At 34.5% G+C, this 20,717-nt stretch overlaps 2 protein-coding genes across 7 annotated transcripts in view; one reads left to right on the forward strand and one right to left on the reverse strand.

Moving 5' to 3' along the window:
* superdeath (Suppressor of ER stress-induced death) overlaps positions 1 to 20,717 on the reverse strand; it is a 28,781-nt gene that overhangs the window by 6,701 nt on the left and 1,363 nt on the right. The window contains exons 1-5 of one of the 3 annotated variants that reach the window (XM_012375413.2): positions 5,487 to 5,637; positions 4,433 to 4,550; positions 2,086 to 2,455; positions 784 to 1,082; positions 125 to 283 (exon numbers count right to left, since the gene is read on the reverse strand). In XM_012375413.2, the coding sequence (XP_012230836.1) occupies positions 125 to 283; positions 784 to 1,082; positions 2,086 to 2,442 (815 nt within the window). In that variant the 5' untranslated portion in view covers positions 2,443 to 2,455; positions 4,433 to 4,550; positions 5,487 to 5,637. Of the gene's footprint in view, positions 1 to 124; positions 284 to 783; positions 1,083 to 2,085; positions 2,456 to 4,432; positions 4,551 to 5,486; positions 5,638 to 20,717 lie in introns of those variants that run through there. The other 2 variants (XM_012375411.2, XM_012375412.2) reach the window with 2 other exon arrangements.
* LOC105677063 (organic cation transporter protein) lies at positions 8,005 to 20,182 on the forward strand. Of its 4 annotated transcripts, XM_012375416.2 has the most exons (3): positions 13,972 to 15,962; positions 16,024 to 16,214; positions 17,591 to 20,182. In XM_012375416.2, exon 3 carries the CDS (start codon positions 17,704 to 17,706, stop codon positions 19,399 to 19,401), a length of 1,698 nt encoding a protein of 565 aa, XP_012230839.2. In that variant the 5' UTR covers positions 13,972 to 15,962; positions 16,024 to 16,214; positions 17,591 to 17,703; the 3' UTR covers positions 19,402 to 20,182. The 4 variants fall into 4 exon arrangements, with proteins under 4 accessions (XP_012230841.2, XP_012230839.2, XP_012230838.2 ...); XM_012375418.2 differs by lacking the exons at positions 13,972 to 15,962; positions 16,024 to 16,214 and adding an exon at positions 8,005 to 8,107; XM_012375415.2 differs by having other exon boundaries at positions 13,972 to 16,214.

Genomic DNA, 20,717 nt, shown 5'->3' on the forward strand with positions numbered 1-20,717 from the left:
AACAACCATCACTTTGACTATGTTAAATTAGTGCGAAAGATTAATGTGCTGATTTTGAATCAGATCTATGAAACGGTACAACGGCGCTATGTATAACGTGGAAATGCGACACACATTTACTCACACTGGCATCGGTTCCCCTTTCCTGGGCATATTCGAGATAGACGTCATGTTTCTGGGACGCGCTATGTTGATCTGGAACTTGGCTTTCAAAGCCGGCTCGTCGAAGCACGGGAAAGCACGGCGCGCATCCGTTGGTTGGAACTGAGTCGTAGCGATCCATCTATAATGCAAACCCGAGATACCTTTGGCAAACAGCCGGCAGAAGCCCTTGTTTGAGGCTGTACGTAAGCCAAACAGGCGCCCACAAGACTATTCAAAGGATAATCGCTTGCTTTACCGTCTAAGCAAAATATTTCGCGATCACAAGATCGATTATGACAACATCAAGAATTGAAGGATTCAGCGTAACAATTTTGAAAATCAAAAGAAATTAATTTCAAATGTTGCGATTTTTTAATCTCAATTTTTTAGTTTTTAAATATCCAATTTGAAATTTGAGGTTTTTTAATATCTTGACGTTTAAGTTTATTTGTATAATACAGATATACTTTAAACTTTCGAGTCTTTTAAAACTAAATAAAGCAAAGAGTTAAGTACAGCATTTGCTTGAGATGTAACTGCACATTTAATAATTGAATAAAATACGCGAAGGAACGAATCTAAATTAACACCGGCCAAAGAAACGGCAGCGCGAGGAAATCCTATCACGATGCCATTTACCTCGTTTGATTGCCAACCGTATACGAGCTCCTGTAGAAACCTTGCAGATAGTCGTTCAGATACCCAATAAACTTGAGATGCACCACATACTGCTTGCCCTCTCTTAACGTGTCCGATGTTCTAATTACGTGAAATTGCCTGTCGGTGTCGTTTCTCTGCTCCACGATCCCGATTACCTTAGTCTTGTTAGTGCTAGCCGAGTATTCCCTAATACTAGTAAAGCCTTCATCAATCTTCATGTCGACGGCGTGCAACGTGACATTGTTCGTATCTATCGTCACATTCACGAAAATCTTAACCTGAATAAAACAAAAATATTTTTTCAAAGAGGCGAATTGCATTCAACTTTTTAAAGGCTTTTTTCAAAGGCTATAAAATTCTAAGTATCATACTCTTATGATATGAAGAAAATCGATGTGATTAATAAAAAATTCCTCAAAAATTCCTCTTTTCAGATTATTTTTTAATAATTTTTTTTACTTGAATTAATATAAGTAATAATATTAATTATTGAAGATATTAAAAATAGGAGAAAAAATTTGATTAAAATTATTATTAAAATTGATAGATGTCATTATTTATTCGTTTTTTCTACAAGTATTACTAGCTAGAAAGCAATTCTCTTTTTCGCCATTTAAGAATTGTCTAACGTCAAGGGACGTTACAACAGGACAAACAACTCGAAAGAAAGTGAAAAGAACAAAAACGAAACTAGACGGAAAGTTGACATCGAAAGCGCACGTGATCTGTGTATCGCTATTCTCTATGGATTCGATATATGAAAGCGAACGATTGCGTCAATGATTATGCACGCCTCATTTCGAAACGGTAGTAACTTATGTATAGAATTAGGAATTAAGCAGAAAAACATTACACTTTCGATTCCTGCTAGAAAGTTTTATAATGACAGCTAAACCGGTTTGCTAATAATTTAAAGACACGAAGAAATCTTACAATATCAAAAAATATTTCGATGAACAATTCATCATTATTGATTATTTTCTATCTCATCAGTAAAAAAATTATTAGAAGATTATAAAATAATTTTTTAGGAAATTTATTTGAATTAACACAATAATTTACTCATCTTTTAGACTAAAAATATTAACATGTATAAATTTTAATTTTAACTTGATAGATAATAATGTTATATTTTTAATCAACGTGCAATTTGTTTAAAAATTACTTTTTTCTTACAATTTATGGAAGAAAATGTTTGTTCACGGGTTATTTTGACACGTCCATAAACATAGAATACTTCTTACTTATTGTGTAACATACTGCTAAATTAAAAATTATTACCTCGCCATGGAAAGTGAAGTTACCCTCCCATATAAAGGGTGTCAGCCATAATTGGTACAAATCGGGCACGACGGATTTCGGTAATCTGACATCTATTTTTTTCTTTGCCGACGTTGTCGGAAAACCTCTCCCGGTTTGCAAAAACGGATTGTCAAGCAAATCGTCGCATTGCTTGACTTGTTTCTCCTCAAGGCAAGGTGCAAAATGATACACCAATAAACCGGTGGCGACTATACTAATTAGAAAAAATGCGCCCAAAAGAAAGGCACCACATCGCGAAATCGTACAGCCTCTTTTACGTCCAAACGTGGTTGTGTGCGCGTCCATCATCGCCAGAACCTCGCGGGACTGAGTCATATCATGCGTGAACCTGAAAAGAAAATACGCGCACTTTTTAGTACTCTCGTTTCTTTAATTCCTACTAATTATTGCATAATGCAATTTATAAATATATTAACACAATTTTTGTTATCTTACGTCATTAACCTTTCTCGCGCTTTTATGTTTGTTATTATCTAAATATGGGTTAATTCTAAGCGCAATTAAATAATCTGACAAATTTTATTTCAATGTTTTATTATTATGCTTAATGTTAAATATGACAAATGACAAATTTTATTTCAATGTTTTATTATTATGCTTAATGTTAAATATTTCAAATATCCAAGTAATCTTGACATTTTTATTTAAAAAAGAATTATCCTCAAATTTGACAAAAATTTCATTAAAGTTATCTTATTAAAGTTAAAAAAGAGATCAAAGTCTTCAAAATACTACAGAATCGAACTTCTTACTTCTGCTCAAATAAATTGCTTAATTAAATTAATTTAATAAAAAATTATCCTTAAATTTGACAAAAATTTCATTAAAGTTATCTTATTAAAGTTAAAAAAGAGATCAAAGTCTTCAAAATACTGCAGAATCGAACTTACTTCTTACTTCTGCTCAAATAAATACCAAGAAATATCAAGTATATCATATAATTGTTGTGACAAATATAGCTATGACCAATAGTTAATTATAATTGTGTCGATACGTCTCACGTAAACGTGGTCATACAAGGTCGCATACATTTTGCTCAACAGTCGTATGAATAATCTAAAAATGGCAAGCTTAATACACGAGTCGGCGAAAGCGATAATAATAAAAAGATTCAACTGCTTTAAATGTATATATATAAGCTTATATATTGTTATCGCCTCAAGAAAACAAGATAAAGAAAGAAAGACAAAAATATAAGTCATTTGATATTTTGTAAAACAAACTAGCACATAAAAGTCGGTCAACACTAGTTTTGCAAAGATAACACAATACTAACCTTAGAAAATATATCTGACGTTACCGCATTAACGTTAAAAGACAATGCTACACACTCAACTTCGACTTTTGTATTCGTTTTTGTAAAATCTTTTATTTATTTTAATTTATGCAAAAGGCATTCTTTTAACATGTCATTTAAATGCTTTATTTGAACTTTCTTCTGTCATAATTAATATTAATATATAAAATATGTACAGAATTTTTCAGCACAAATGCAAATATTTATTTTGTTTAACTTTTAACGAGAATATTATCCAGATAAATATTAATAATATTAATAATTGAGACTTTTTAATATTTTAATTGAATATCCTATATGTATCTTTCTTTCTTCAGACATTTTTCTTGAGATTTCTGACGATAATAATATATAAACTTGTTCATATATACATTTAAAGCATATTTGAATTTTATTATCATAGCTTTAATTGTATACATTGTTTAAATTTGAAAATTGTAGCAATTATTGACTTTTAATTAATAAAACCCTCAATTAAACGCGTTAAAACAAAAGCAAATTCACGAGATCATTGTATCGAGAAAACTTTTTGTCGCGTATAAATCGAGTGAAGGCAACCAATCATTGAAAGTAATTTCACGTTCTAACCGCTTCGAGTGAGCGTGTCAAGGAAACACAAGTGACGTGCCTGAATTGATAAGGTTCTTGCACCGGCGATCTATCGTGAAATAATCTTACGACAATCACAACACATAGCAATCCTACGCATAGCAAAACAACAGTGTAATTTAAACGAAAGACGCTTGTTATGCAAATCTATGTGCGAATCGTGAATAAAATAAATAATTTTTTATAAAAATATCCAAAATAATTTGTTAGTTATTATACTAACAATTATAAATAAAAAAAAAAACATTTTTATGTGCAGAAGAATACAAAGGAAAAATTAATTAATTTTTATGTGTATAATTAAAATTCAAATTAATTTTTAACGAATCATCAACCATTATTATTAATTATTTAATTATTTGAACTTTAAATGAAAAAGAGTGCTGCCTCTTATCCCACCTTATATTTATAATCACCACTTGTTGTCACACGTTTTTCACTTCTCGATGATTTACTTTTTGTCCGCAAATTATTTGCCGTATTTGTTCTTCCGCATTGCGAGTACTCGCTAGGCAATCTACAAGTTTTGCATAAAAAAATGTTAAATATCTTTAAGAAGTCTCTAATGGCATCGTAATTTTCTTCAATATACTGCCGTATCGACGAACTTTATGCGCGCACCTCGTGCTATTAATGATGAGACTTATCTAAAGCATTTATATTCCTGGGACAAGAAAGTTGATTGCAGATTTCCTGGAGACTCAGGTCCCATTATTGTCGCAAATTGCAAAAGACTTACATAAGAAAGAGTAAGAAGAGACGAAAAAGAGAGACTCTATATCGTTTCTTCGACTACACATATTCTCACCAGTTATTTTGTCTTGCCAATTTGTCATTATTCAAGGCTACTCGAGACATTTTGAAGGACTACAAATTCGTGTCGAAAATATCTTCTAACCTTTCCAATTCACTTTCAAGAATATACGAAGATCAATAAGCATATAAGTCTGATAAATTGTTTACTATTTTTGTGCAAAATTTTATTATAACACAATTAAATTTTTTTTTTATACAAGATGAAACTTCAAAAAACATCTACCGACTTGCTAGCAAAATCTTAAGTATCGAATTATTTATTTAGAACATCTAAACGAAAAAGCTACAGTAATAATTCAAATTTCAACGATTCAAAAACAATATAATCGTATCTAAACATTTTAAATCTACTGTGAACTAATAAAAGCTGTTAAAAACAGCAAAGAAAATAAAATACACGTCATCGTCAGAGATAATACATCCTTTTTCTTCCGATAGTGTATTTCGTACTCTAATCGTTTACGTATCTATTTTGAAATAACAATATCGCAAATTTGTACAATTTCGCCGATGAGACTGTCATTTATGTATATCAACGTATATTCGACAATATGTCTTAATTATCTGTGTTGTGTGCCAATAAGGTCGATCAATGCCGTGTACTTTGATTTCATTTAAAGCCGAACGCTAAACTCACGCCGTATATCTCTCGAATTCGTGGCTGCTTGAACTTCTATCCACGTCGTGCCATCGAGCACTAGTCGGAAAACAGAATCACCATCGGCAACAAAAGCACTCCACTCCGCGCGATGGTTCGCGCGCGACTGTAAGGAGCAAGGCACGATACAGCTTCGTCGCTTCCTCTCTGATCATCCAGGTTTCCTGGTCGCCACGATCGCAGTATCGGCTTCCACGCTAGTGCCCTTCCACCTGCCGGACGGATCACCTGCGTGCCGCCTTCCGAATTATCACGGAATACCGTACGTTCGGTTTCCGGTTCGTTACGAACGACATCGTAACGATCGATATCCGGCAAATCACGTTTTGTTCTTTCAGACATAAATCGTTCTAAATTGAAGGATGTTCTGTATTCTCTTTGGATTCTTCGATTGAATTCGAAGTTGATCTTTTCTTGTGATTATTTCCTTGAACGCTACTTTCCGTATCCTTGATTCTCGTAACGAATTTTCTTAAGGCTACTTCTTAAGGCAGTTTAATGAAATTTTATTTTATTAAAACAGTTTTTATCAGCAATTGTTCACAGTAAATTAAAAATGTTTGAATTACTTTAAATGTTTAATTAATAGTTGTATTGTAGACTTTTATGTGAATGATTCAAAACGTGAGACTTTGCTACCTCTAACAAATCAATAAATTTTTCAAGTCAAAGTTCTAGTTTCAAAGTCCAAAAAACATTTAACAATATAAAAATTAAACATTATGTCACATTTACTCTACTTTTTTTTATTTTTATGTATTTTTTGACAGTAAAATATATATAATGAAACATAAGTTTCTGTATGAAGATTAAAAAACTCATTTAACAGTCGTGATCATACATAAGAATCTTATTTTTTATATTTTTTAATTTATAATTTAAATTATTATTTTATTTAATATATATAATTTATATAATATACGATGTAAAAATATTATCTTTTATTTGAGTATGCATAATACTTTGTATTACTTAATGATACGACAACTTTGATCATTTCTGAATTAAATCTCATGTACATTTTACCATCAGATTATTTCATTTAAATTTACATCCTTATCAAATGCTAATATTCTGTTCAATTTGCTAATATTCTGTACATATAAAAATTGAATTTTATCGTGCTTGCAAATAATCCAAGTGTTTTCTCCGAAACTACATATATAATTCATTTTATTCCTAGTGAACGTCATTTGTGGATACAACTGTTTAATCAACGTCGTATTTGCAATAAGAATCGCGAGGGGCAAAAAAGATACCAAAATAAATCGAGACACATGAAAATGCTTTGAATTTGTTCAAATATGAGGCTGCGTATATTTGCATTTATCGTCAGAAACAAAGTTTAGACTTAAGAAAAAAAAATATTTATGTGTGTAATTCATGTGATGTAACTTCTCCCATTTCAACTAAAATAAACTCAATAATAACTCAATTAGAACTCAATCAGAACTCAGAAGTTTTAAGTATCACACAAACATAGAACATCACAAAATCTCATCTAAAAATTCTCCGACAAATAAATTTCTCAAATCGTAATTAAACTATTGGCTCTATTTTTAATCAATTACTGACTGAGTATAAAATAATAAACAGACAAATACATGAATAAAACAATGCGCGGAAGAGAAAAACCGCGGAATTTAAACCGCAAAATATTAGTATCGAGATGATCAAACCGCAAAAATCAATGTCGCGAAACGATCAAAACCGCGGAAGACCAATACTATCGAATCATTAAAACCGCAAAAAATGAAAAGATTTATAGTATAAATACATCTTCAATAGGGAAGATAATAAGTCAAATTATACCTATATACATTATATAAGTACGTTTTCAAATAATATTTTGTTATTTGAGTTTATATTTTGTTTTTAATTGAATATATGTTTCAAATCAGAAGGCATTCAGCAAAAACTTTCTAATTAACAAAATATTTTTATGAGAGAAAACAATGTTTTATAAAAAATATATTGTTAAATCAAAGACATATATTTTGGATACTTTTCGTTGTAGACGAGTGCGTAATAAAAAGAAAGATTTATTTAATCTGCACATATTTACATCATTAGTCTTATAATAATTTTAAATGGCCTGCGTAAGCGTAATGTGATACCCCCTCGCGAGAATCGTAAGAGCCATGAGCATCTGTCAAAATATTGAAAACCGATGCACTTGTGTAAACGCACAAAATATGCGAAATATCATAATTATCTCATAGCAAAGTCATTTTTTCTTATTGATTAATTACTTCGTCGATGTGCAATTAACACTTTTGCGGTCGCTCACGTATTTTTACGTTTATATTTTAATATAAATCAGGAGCCGGTCACGTATTTTTATATTTTTATACTTTGATATAAGTCAGAAGCCGGTTACGTAATTTTATGTTTATTGTTTTTTGCTATTTGGTCGTGTAATATAAAGCATCAGATTTTTCAAGAAAGAGGGAAGGAAGCGTTGAGCCGCGATATATAACGATGTCGCGAAGGTGTTAAGATTAGTCTTATTTAAGCGACGCCGCGAATGACACGTCGCAGATGTGCTTCTTAATCCGTCAATCGAAAATCGATAAGTTAAGATCGGAGTCATAAGCTCAGTAAGTACTTAATAATCCTATAAATTACCAAGAGGAGAGGGCAGGTAATTGATTTAGGCGAACGAGCGTCCCTAATTGATTGAAGTCATCCGCTAGCGACACTGGCGACGGCTCGCAGCGCGCGATTTGTCACACACGAGACCCGCGTTATTGAATCTTGCCTGTACCATCGCGCGCGATGACAATATAACTGCGAAAGTGAATTAACCCAGAACTCCACTTTCACAATCGTGCCGCACCTCGGACGCAGAATTACAAAGTTAGTCAAGACGCGTTCACGCGTTAAGTAGACTAAATATAGAATCTTCCTTTGCACGTATTTCATCACTCCTCGTTTTTGTTAAAATTTACACCAAAATTCTTTTTAATAAATTTCTTTGGAAGCTTTCCATCAAATAATTAATTTCTAACTTTATAACATCAATACTTGTCTTCGTTATTTAAAATATTAATTGAAAATATCGATGCCCTGCTAGATTTATCATGTTTTGATATAGAAAATTTATGTGCAACGATAAGTTGTAAGGAAATATCATGCTAGAATCACGGAATAAAAACACACATATACATGTCGCATTGTATCGTATTGGCTGGCGCGCAACATTTTTCATTCACGTCGTTTTGGCGATGTTCCTTATCGCGGATACGCATACATCAAGGAGAGCAAGCGTCGCTATTCCATTAGTTGTCGGGACTCTTATCGATTTGACGTATTTCGGTAATCGAATTCCCGGAAGGGCGGCACATCAAATTTCTTTTCCCGTAAAGCTCTCGGGATTCGAATACGAGGCGAATTGAAAATCCCAGGCAGAGCATGCCAGGTAATCCTATACCATGAACAGGACGAAGACACGGTCCATCTACGCCACGATGGAAGCTTGAGTTACGCTTCAATGTGCGCCCGTACGGAATGAGACACCGATGTGTTCACCATCGTAATCGAGCGTGCTACGTATAATAATAATATAACGTAAACGAAACCCTTTCTCGACGAACCTAAAAATTTCTTAGGCTTCTTCCGCCCGGATGCGCTTCTTCCGCATTTCCTTTTTACACGATGCAGGCTTACGATGCAGGATGTTCGGTAAAAGGCGCAATTTGGTGCACGACATATTTAGAGTAAAAAAGTAAATTTTGTTAAATAAACAATTTTTAAGCTCTAATTACAAAAAATTGTATGAGTTGCACATCAGGGATGTATATTAATAAAATCTTATCTTTTAGTTTTATTTTCATTTTAAGTGGATTTAATAGAATCGTAATTTTATTGAATAGTATTTTAATAGAATCTAAATATGATTTAATAGAATATTTTGACTTGAGACACAATTATTAGTAAATGTTACAAAAAAATTACGTGAAAATTTTTTTATAAGCAAAAATTATCTGTTTTTAAAGAGAAACATTATCCTATTAAAATATGATTATTACCGAAAATCTTGTATTTCCTTAGTGTATGTATTTGTATGTCACGTATTGTTGAAGGTGTACACAAACACCGTGACTACGTCTACCAGTTCTACGTCGAGAATCGCTAATTGCGACTTAATATTACTGACCCTGAAAACGACACAGGAAACAGGTTCATCTTCACGCCTGCTAAGCGTAAAGATTGTCATAACACGTACGCTATGTCTCAATATTTCGCGACAAAGTCATAAAACTGACGTATGAAAGGTGAATTATTTCTCACAATGACAAGCACTTTACTGAATAACTGCTAAATCGTACAGACGAGCGCACGTTGAATTGACAATTCAAGGAGGTGCTACGGATGTTTTCTTCTGTTTAATTCGCTTTGTAAATCGAGTAATACGCGCGTTCGTGTCCAATGTTGCAACTCAACGTCGGATAAGACTAGATAATATCTCGTCCACGCTCCATCGTTTCGTTAAAAAAGGTGCATCGTTGAATAAAGTTATTAATTGGATGGTTTCAACGTGTGTCGACATTGAAGTTTAAACGAGTTGTCTGTTGCGATAGTTAAATGAATAATTATCACAATTTGTATTGCAATCCAACGTAAACAATCTGTTTCCAGTGCACACACGTGGAGAATAAATTTGCGTTTTACATGAAAACCAAAGTGTCGAACCGCGGTATCTCGTAAAAATGGAAGTTTATCAGGCGACAGTTGGATATTTACTTTGCAGCATAATACACATACTTGTTCATTGATTGGTGCATACACCCGGTGCATTCACTCTATATCTACCTCTGGCTATTATCCACTTGGATACCGCCGTTCACCCCCGCGGTTCTACTTCCGCCCGTCGCGTATACTCGTAAAATAAATCGTATAATCGGATAACGAGAGCTGCCTCCTCGCAGCTCAAGTGAATAACGCGTGATAACTCGATCTCGGCGCGAATCATCTTGCCCGGCAGCATTGCCTCACCCACCACATATCGCCTACCTTATGTTATCAATATCTCACTGGAACTACCGCTCGTTGGGAAGCGTTCCGGTTTCCACAGGCAAGTCTTTAAACAGAGCGATTCATGTTAAGTGCGGAAAATTCTAACAAGATAATTTTATTAGAGAAATAAAGTTACGATTTGCTCAGCTTATTATTTCTTCATATTTGTAAATGGTTTGATTAAAATAATTACATAAAAATTAAGATTTGTTATATTGTATATAGTATATATTGATTTTCTTGCGCACATATTTTTATTTGTCAAGATCCTTAAATTTTTCATTGCTCGAAGGCTATTAATATTTAATTATTTTTGTTAATAAAAAAACGACGCGAAATTGATCATTTTATTCTCATTACATTCCACCGACATCAACGACGTCAACATAACGTTTAATTATCATTATCATGGAATACACGCCAAAGAGAAAATGAGCACTTTGACCCGTTATCAATACTCGGCGATTACCCTCGGTCATTGACACGAGAATCCGTTACTTGAAGTCGCCAACTGGATACTTGATTTCTGCTGTTTGCACACAATCTAAATAATTTGAAAACAAAATGAGACGAAAATAAACTCACGAACATATATATTATATAATAAAACATAAGAGAAAAATATAAAATAATACAATTTTGAGATGCATCTTGCAAAATAATTTTTATTGTTTTCTTTTTAATCGGATTGTCGCGGCCACGGTAATACGATATCCGTTTATTTTTAGGTAAATAAATGTGAAACCAAATTTTCAGTCTGTCTCCCGCGCGATCTTTACTCGGTTCAATTTTTTAAGCACCTACAGTATATGTAACACGGTCGCGTATCTTCCCGTAGTCAACACAGCTTTTCCATTACGCGCCACGCATGCACCAGAGTACCTCGACGTTCCAGATTCTATTCGCCGGCAGGCCGATCCCGCGTTTACGTCTGGCCCGCATTCCGTCAAGTAGCCTGAAATTTCGCTCTGTCCACGTGTCCCCGTCTCTTCTTCCGCATTACCTCCCAGTAAGCAGTAAGTAAGTTCAAGCACCTCTTGCGCCTCCGATGTACCGGTCTGATCAGCGAAATATTTTGCGCGCCATGGGCGGCGCCGTGAAAATATTATTATCTACAGATCGGAAGGCGTTCCAAGCATATTTTGCAACGAAAACAATGCGGTTATTATTGATTAGCTCATGTCGCGCTTTCATTTTTTCAATATTTCGATAAGACCCTTCTGTTATGACGCTGTCATTATCATATACTACAACTTTCTCATTATAAAAATGTATCGTTAAAATGTCACAAACACGACACATGAAACATATATAAAAGATATTTCTTTATTGTAAAAATACAAGCTTTGTGAAAACAGAAATTTTTATGTAAATATTATTTTACTAATTTAAACCGATTTGTATTAGCTATTTTTTGAAGAAATATTTTGTTTAATTATCGAGGAATTTAATTAACTTTATATTGCAATAGGTTTTTTACGGTTTTTTAGGATTTACTTTAAAGAAAAAACAACAGGAAATACAACAAGAAAGAATTTGAAATAATAAATAATTAATCATAATCAGACCTTCAAAAGAGAAAAAAACTGCAAAGTACGTGAGCAGAAAATAAACCAACAGTCTAAAATCTTAAACACAAAGTTGAAATGCAGAAGAATATTGAATTACAGTATCACGTAGCTGAATAACGCGACCAGCGCATCTTGAAATAAACCTTTATTTTCGTAATGCAATTACGTTTTATTCAGGATGCACTTTAGTTGGCGCCAGGAGGAGGAAACTCGACAAGAGTCACCTTCAGCGGTTGCACGACGCCGCCCAATAAGACCTTATAAAGCCTCAAAATAGAGCTCCAATCATGCCACGTATCTCGTTGATTTATGCTACGTTGATATAACGACAAAACAACGACGCAATCACACAACGCAAACCGTTCAACCAGACGTATGTACAGCGTAAACAACAGTCGAAATTGAGCGCAATGTTGTTTGTCTAAGTTGTCAAGGTGTTAAGTATTCTGATTATACAAGCCGCACGTACAATCATGGCAACACGAAACGGTGACACGTGTTATTATGCAATATTACGAAATTAGCGCATTCTATACGGTTGCTTCTCGAAGTATTTTAACTATTTACTTCTTGCCTGAAGTCTTCAACGAACAGCATATTTGCATATATAATAATTTTTATTGAAAACAAATTATTATTCATCTATTTATGTCAGAAAATAAACAATTTCTTTTCTTATTAATAAAGTTAATAATTATTAAACGCGACATTATTATATTTTACAAACAAAGGATAATAGAATCAATTTTTTAACACAAAAGGAGAACTTGATAATGAAATAAATTACTTAATCAGATTTTATATATAATTAACAATATACATATTTATAATTTTATATGAGATCGTAAAACATTTTTTCAGATTTTTTTATATACTTTTATGTACTCGCATAATCGATATTACATGTTAATTGTTTCTCATCATATTTAAAATATAAACGCGGCTTAAAGTATCTGCAATTAATATTTAAAGCTTGCAATTTGCACTCGATTGAACTAGAAACATACTGAGCAAGTCTGTCACGCGCTGTTACTATGAAAGTTGCCTTGAAACTTAAGTTTTTTTTTTACTGAAGTGATAAAGCATTATGTTTATTAATGGCTCGATCAACATTGTCAGGATATAAGTCATGGAACGCACGAATGTGTCAACAAAAAGAATTGAAGTCAGTAATAATACTCTTACAGCAGTAATTCACTTTTTCATTGACTATCGACACCGCTGCGTTCAATACCTTGACGATTTTTAAAATTAATGCAGACGGTTAAAGCGTATTCGCAAGAAATTTGTTAAAACGATGACTTCTTAGATTTACCATAAATTATTGATAAAAAGCTGCCGAGAAACATAGAAAAAAAACTCATACGTCAAGTCAACAATTGATAACAAAACTAGTCGCGAATATCACGTTTTCGAATATTCCACGTTTTATTGAACGCATTCCTTATTGAATCGCGGACAAACAAAATAGGTGAATTCTCACAATTATCAATATCGATTGACACGCTTTTCGGCACACGGTTTAAACTGCGGTTCATTACGCCGATTAATCATGCATAATAGGCCTGTCCATTCGTCATATTTCACGATCGACCGGCCCACTTTTTGGGGCAGGGACGTGCGTCATCCGGCGACAATCATCATTGAGAATTATTGTCATTGACAATTATCTTGCTATGGCGTTAGCTAATGTCAAGGTCTCGAAACACAAAATACATTTAATTGAATTCAAACCGGCAGCCAATACAAACGCTCGAAATTCGCAACAGTTAAATTTATTGGGAATGTCACATGATAAAAGTACCACTTAAATGCAGTAGACAACGAACGTGTCCATGTGTGTAACCATATAATCGTGATTTAATAGATATTAACACATATCCACGACTGAACGATAAAATTGTGAGACCAATGGATCACTGCGGAGCTCGACATATCCCATTTCTGCGCTTGAGTTCATTGGCATTGGAGTTGCCAGTTTTAGCGTAGCTTCTTAAGGAATATACTCAATATAGTCCGCCGAATCCGTCGCGAAGAGCAGTGTTGCAGTCTGGCAGTAGAGTAGCGAAAGTCATGGTGACAGTGGTGATACAATAATCAAAAATACTTGTTACTTTATAATATAAAAAAAATATATAAATTTTGCGTGTTTGAAAATGAAAGAGAAGCGCTATGTGTTAGTGATTCTACGCAAATAATTCACTTTTAATTATTTTATGATAATTGAAATGATAAAATATGTGCATTAAAAAAATTTATTTAATTACGAAAACGTGAGATTTTTTGCAAACATGAATTTTTTGCATTGTCGCAATATTCGTAATTGCCAGCCCAATTATCAACGATATCAAAACCTGACCTATAATAATAATAGACAGAATTTATGATAACGAGACAATAAGATTAGTTGACAAAGTAACGATATCGCAATATGCATTTGATTCGCAATTATTTATATCGCGATATTTATTACCGTGAAAGCATATTAGACATCAAAACAGACGTCAGTGTAAACATAGATCGTCATTTCACATTCTTTAAAGTCAACAAAATCAAGTTGAAACATTAAACAATCAATAAGTATAATTTTTTATACATATAAGCTAGGCAATTAATCAATTATGAGATTTGACCAGCAACGTTATGAAATTAATTAAGCTACGTAAAATCTTTCTTCAAATAAATAGCAATTAATGCGTATAACAAAAAATAATTTTATCGATCAAATATTATCCTTGATTAATTATCGAGTCCGATAATCTCAATTGTGATTGCCCGTGATAATTTAAAATTCGTTTCCGAAAGCAATTTAAGCAGTCATTTAACAGTCGATTTTCTTTCTAGACTTTTTTCTAGTTTATAGATTTTTTCTGTTTTTTATTTTACGAGTATAAATTTCGATACTAATGGCACTGCATTTTGTCGAAATCTTGTTGTAAAAGTAAGCGTTTAGTCGAAGTGAATGTCAACAATTTCGATAGATCTGTGCACAAAGAACCGTGAATCGTCATGCTTCAATGGTCATATATTCGTGACATTATTTCAGTATCAAAAATAATCACTATCATTGACTATCTATATCTATCATTATTAATACCATTTATAATAAACTTTCAAAATTGTATAAACGAGCTAGTAGATGTAATTTATGATGCGATGACATGTGCGATAAATAAATCGAGTTCTCTTCATCAGAGTTACAAGTGTTTTTCTAGTAAAATCTTTGTAGTAAATAAATTATCTACTTCACTCATTATTAAAAAGATATGATCAAAATTTAGATTTGCAAAATATTGCAACCGTGGGTGATTATAAACCTTTGTGTTTTTACGCTACATAATTTTAATCAAAACAAGTAATTATAAAATAATATTAATAATTGCAATTTGTATTATATGAACATCATTTAAAATACGAAAATTTTAAAATTTTAAAATTATTCCGATTTAATTATTAATTTTGCTTTCCACAAAAATATATTGATATATTGATTCAATTTTTTTCTTATAAAAAAAAAGCAATGCGATATCGTTCACCATCCATAATTGATATTAGTTACCTAACTACTAGAAAGATTGCATTATCTCAGTACATTCTTCGAAGATTTCCCCAGACACAACTATCGATAATAACCAGAACTATAGCGAATTACCCTAACCACGAGGTCGCGCGCGCGGGTCTGTGATTTTTATTATTTTACCAACAACAACGCAATCGTGGCCGCCGGTGACCGATAACGCGGACTCCTCTCGCGCGGAACGTTCTTTCGCATGTGTCACGTCTCGCAGACTGAATTTTGCCGGTTTAGGAGAATCCACGCGGGAGAGCGATTTACGCGACGCGAGTGATAGTACTGTGCGCAAAGGTAATCACGAATTTCATTAAGTATTGCACGTTCTCCGGAGAGTAATCGCGCAATCTCTTAGATTCAGATTGGCGGAGAACCATTCTCCAGTTCGTCGGTAGTGGCATTAATAGTGGCAGTTCGTGCAATCACTCTCCCATTCGTAATCGAGAGTGACGGGTTTACTGATCATCGACATACGATTCAACCGTTTGTGATATTCCGATGTGATCAAGTGTGTTATTCATCGTACGCTACATAATTTTAACCGAGGTATCATCTTTTTAAGATATTACGCTTTCGCCTAAATTAAATACTTCGTTTGACGTGCGCTCGAAAGTCGATGAATATAAACATGACCATTGGTGATAAAAATGCTAAATTGAAAACTTGAACTTTAGAATTTTGCTTTTTGTCAATAATTAGTTACGATTAATTAGCATTTCTATTTTTATACAAAATATTTTTCTGTAGTTACTGAAGGAACTTCATTTCTGTTGCATAAAAAAAACAATTAAGATACTGATTTTTAACAAGCTAGACAGTCCGATAGGTCAAGTACGATAAAAGTATTATACATTAGCATTTTACTGCGTAAATTCATCGGAAATGCGTCGAGCAGAAAGATTCAATATAACTACGATACAATGTAACTACGATAGAAGATAAAAAGGAAATCTCTGTATATAATCATATAAATTTTCGTTGCATTATAAATATAAAAAATAAGCAAATTAAATTGTTTTAAGTATGCCAATAATTGTAATTGTAATTATAGAATCTTTTTCTCGTAATTTTACGTAATATAAAAATGAGTAATGAAAATTTTTAATTGCTAGAAAAATTACTTTTATTAAATGCAAATAAAAATGTTTTATTTGTAGTTTTTGGACAAAGTGAAATACTAATTAATCTTACATGGTCAATGTGATAAGAGCGTTCTTCAAAGATAAATAACAATTTATTACTAATTGCTGTACTGGAATGATATCATATAATCCGAATACATACAAATTGAACTTTGTATTCATTATTTAATCAATTTATGAAATTTATTTTTAAGTTTTCTATAAATTAAAATTTTGTTATTTCAGTTTAACGCAATTGAGAAAATATACTTCAAAAACAATGACATTAAAACATTAATATATGTTATTAAAAAATAAATTGGCTGTATTGACCCAGAGCCGGGTGTTAGATGCTCAAAAAATAATAAGTAACTAAATTGTCAGTTCATACGTTTCGGCACATTTATTTCGGCCATCTTCAGTGATAATATCAAAATAAGTAAACAAACGTTACAAAAGAAACATGCAATAATAAAAACAAGTATGTTCCGCAAGGCTAACGCATATCGGTTGACAAAATTTTAAAAGTTCGTTGTAAAATAAAATATACAAAGTAAATTAAAATAATAATGAATTAGTATCGCAAACGCAAAGTCATAGTATAATAAATGCAGGTTAGAAGGTCTTACTTGAGTGTCCATGATAAAATGTAGAAGTAAATGTGTCTTCAAAATTCGAACCAATTATAAGTCAATATTTAATATAGTCAATATTTAATAAGTCAATAATTAATATATGTATAAAGTAATATATACAAAAGTTCAAGTGTACCGAATAATATATTCGCAAACCTTCCTTTAGCCAAAACGTATGCGGAGGCAAACGTAACTCGAGGGCAAACAGGAATCTAAATAACCGCGATAGGACAAGGTACCCGGATAAATTTCCCGAGTGTAATTCGAGTGAACAGAGCGATGGCGAGCGTGGACAAGGATCTCGAGGAGCTAATGTCCCACCTGGGTGAATTCGGCAAGTATCAAGCCCGGCAATATTGTCTCCACATTCTCGCCGCCCTCACTGCCGGTCTGCACATGCTGACTCTACTGACAGTCGCGGCGGTGCCGCCGCATCACTGTGTCATCCCGGAAGCGAACGTGTCGTCCGCTCTGATCGAGCCGTTCAACTCATCCATCATTTATGACCAGAACACCTCGTTCGTTTTGGATCATCTTCCGCGTCGCGTCGACAACTGTCACTATCTGGATCGCGACAATGTCACCCAGGAATGCGACTCGTGGACTTATGAAACGACATACTTCCAGTCGACGCGCGGTATGGAATGGAACTTTGTGTGCTCGCAACGATGGATGGGCGCCGTGGCGCAGTCCTCCTATATGTTCGGCGTGTTCGTGGGCGCGGTCACCCTAGGCAGCATGGCGGATAAGTACGGTCGGAAGATCATATTCTACGTGTCCGCGGTGGCGCAATTGGTCCTCGGGGTGTCAGTGGCTCTCGTGAGCAACTATTACGTTTTTCTAGCGTTCCGCTTTCTTTACGGTATCTTCGGCTCCGCCGGCGCGTACATCACCGGATTCGTTCTGACGATGGAGTTGGTAGGTCCGTCCAAGAGAACCGTGTGCGGCGTGCTGTTCCAACTAGCCTTCTCCGCGGGCTTCATGCTGGTGGCCTTCTGGGGCGCCATGATCAACGATCGCATGTGGCTGCAAATCATATACGGCATGCACAGCGCACTCCTGCTCGGCCACTGGTGGCTCATGGACGAGTCACCCAGGTGGCTGTGGGCACAGGGCCGCGTCACCGAGGCGATCATTATCGTGCAGAGAGCCCTGAAGTTGAACGGCAGCGATGTGCAGGTGGACGCCGGCAGGCTTATCAGTAAATTGAAGGCGCAGCAGGAGATCAAGGAGGACAAGTCGTACGGAGCGTTGGATCTCTTCAAGACGCCGAATCTCCGCAAAAAGAGCCTCAACATATGTCTCAATTGGTTCGCTAACTCGATCGCTTATTACGGACTGGCGCTCAACACGACCAACCTCGTCGGCAATCCGTTCCTCATGCTGTTTCTCAGCGCGCTGGTGGAGCTGCCAGCGTACATCTTTATGATATTCACCATGGACCGGGCTGGCAGACGTTGCCTCGTCAGCACGTTCCTGATAATCGGCGGCGCGTGCTGCATCTGCGCGGCCAGCATCACCGGCGCGACCAGCGACCTGGCGGCCATGGCCACGATCACGATAGTGCTCGTGGGCAAGGCCTGCGTGGCCGGCTCGTTCGCCGTTGTGTACAATTACACGGCCGAGTTATTCCCCACGGTGGTGAGGAACACGGCGCTCGGTATCGGCTCCATGTGCGCGCGTCTCAGCGGCGCTCTCACGCCTCTGATCTTTCTGCTAGATTCGCTGGACGCGCGAGTGCCCGCCACGATCTTCGGGCTCGTTTCTCTAGTGGCTGGCTTCCTGGCGCTCTATCTGCCAGAAACGCTGAACCAACCGATGCCGGAAACCATTGAAGACGGCGAGAACTTCGGCAAGGGTGACACATGTTTCACCACCTGTATAGGCGGCAGAGCGAAAATCGCCGCGGGCAGTTGCGACATCGCGATGGAGCAGACGCCCGAGAGAGATGAGAAAGAAAAGTTAAATAGTACATAAGCAATTCTATTATCGCATAAAAAATTCGCGAAGTGCTTATTTATGACATATGACGAGATAAGGAAAAGTTTATATTATCTCGATGACGCGCGAAGTTACCACGCTAGGAATCAGAGATACTAATTCAAAAGATACTTATTCTCAGACGTTACTTATTAACAACAACGCAATAGATAAAATACGCAATTTACCAACGAAAAAAATATTTAGGAGCAATTTATACATATTGTGTGTAAGTGCAAAAGTCATTCTCTGGAATTGCATATGTGAAGTTAATTTGTAACATAGTATTTTATATTCCATTTTTTAGAAATAATGTTGAAATATGTATATATAATAAGAGAGACAATATTTTTTATATACGGAAAGTACATAAAAGCAATATTTTAGAATTATTTATGTGTCTTGTGTTAATATAGTAACGTTAATGTAACAGCGTTATTTATAATGACATAAGTAGATATTCTAATTTTTTTAAAGCATATACATTTACATATGATTTTTGCATGTGTATAGAAATTCAATGAACGTAGAATAGCTATGTATGTAAAAAGTAGAATCGCTTTTCTCAACACACAAACTCCGTTCAGCGTATCAGAAACATCTTATACAGAAGTATCTGAATGTAAAAGTTTCTACAGAAAAGAACTTGTTCAATTACATTTTATATGAACTTTATGCATACTTTATACGAAACAAAATTGTTCACATTTGCATACCATGTGTATATAAATAATATGTATATATAACATAATTCCGGATAAAGAAAATTTCAACTTTATTTTGGCAGACAATTTTCTCGAAAGAATAAACGATTAAAAATTCAAACAGCACTGTTTCCACTGGAGAAACGCTCACCATAAAGTCTCTTTTATGAAACTCTAGAATAATCCGAGAAAGTAAACGAGGAAATAAATTCGTTTACACCCGACTTATCGCTAGTTTCAACGAGATAAACTGACCGAGAAAAGTTTAAGGGTTATGTGAGATAAGGGGAAAGACGCAAGGCACTTTAAAGCGCACGTATGATCTTAATGGCGAGGATGCAATTCCGGAAAGATCTTTCAGAAGGACGCGAGAGATCGTCAGCTTTGAAACCACTGACTCGCTTTTCTCCTAGCTAATGGAAAAACTTTGTCGCCCCGCCCAACGCTTTTCCAATCATAAAGTTTGAAAAATGGTCATGTCGGATTATCCGCAAATTTTTTTGTTGTTTAATTAATGACAGGAATAATGGCAGGAAAAGATCCTATCTCCGAAAAATTTTGTTAACTTTTTGAATAGTTTAAATTGATACACAAAAAACATAAGTAATT

The sequence above is a fragment of the Linepithema humile genome, chromosome 6, assembly GCF_040581485.1.
Source record: "Linepithema humile isolate Giens D197 chromosome 6, Lhum_UNIL_v1.0, whole genome shotgun sequence".
In the NCBI taxonomy this organism is placed as follows: domain Eukaryota; kingdom Metazoa; phylum Arthropoda; class Insecta; order Hymenoptera; family Formicidae; genus Linepithema; species Linepithema humile.

What these genes read in the sequence shown, in the direction of transcription:
- LOC105677063 (XM_012375418.2), top strand. Translation starts at nt 17,704, where the DNA reads ATGGCGAGCGTGGACAAGGATCTCGAGGAGCTAATGTCCCACCTGGGT.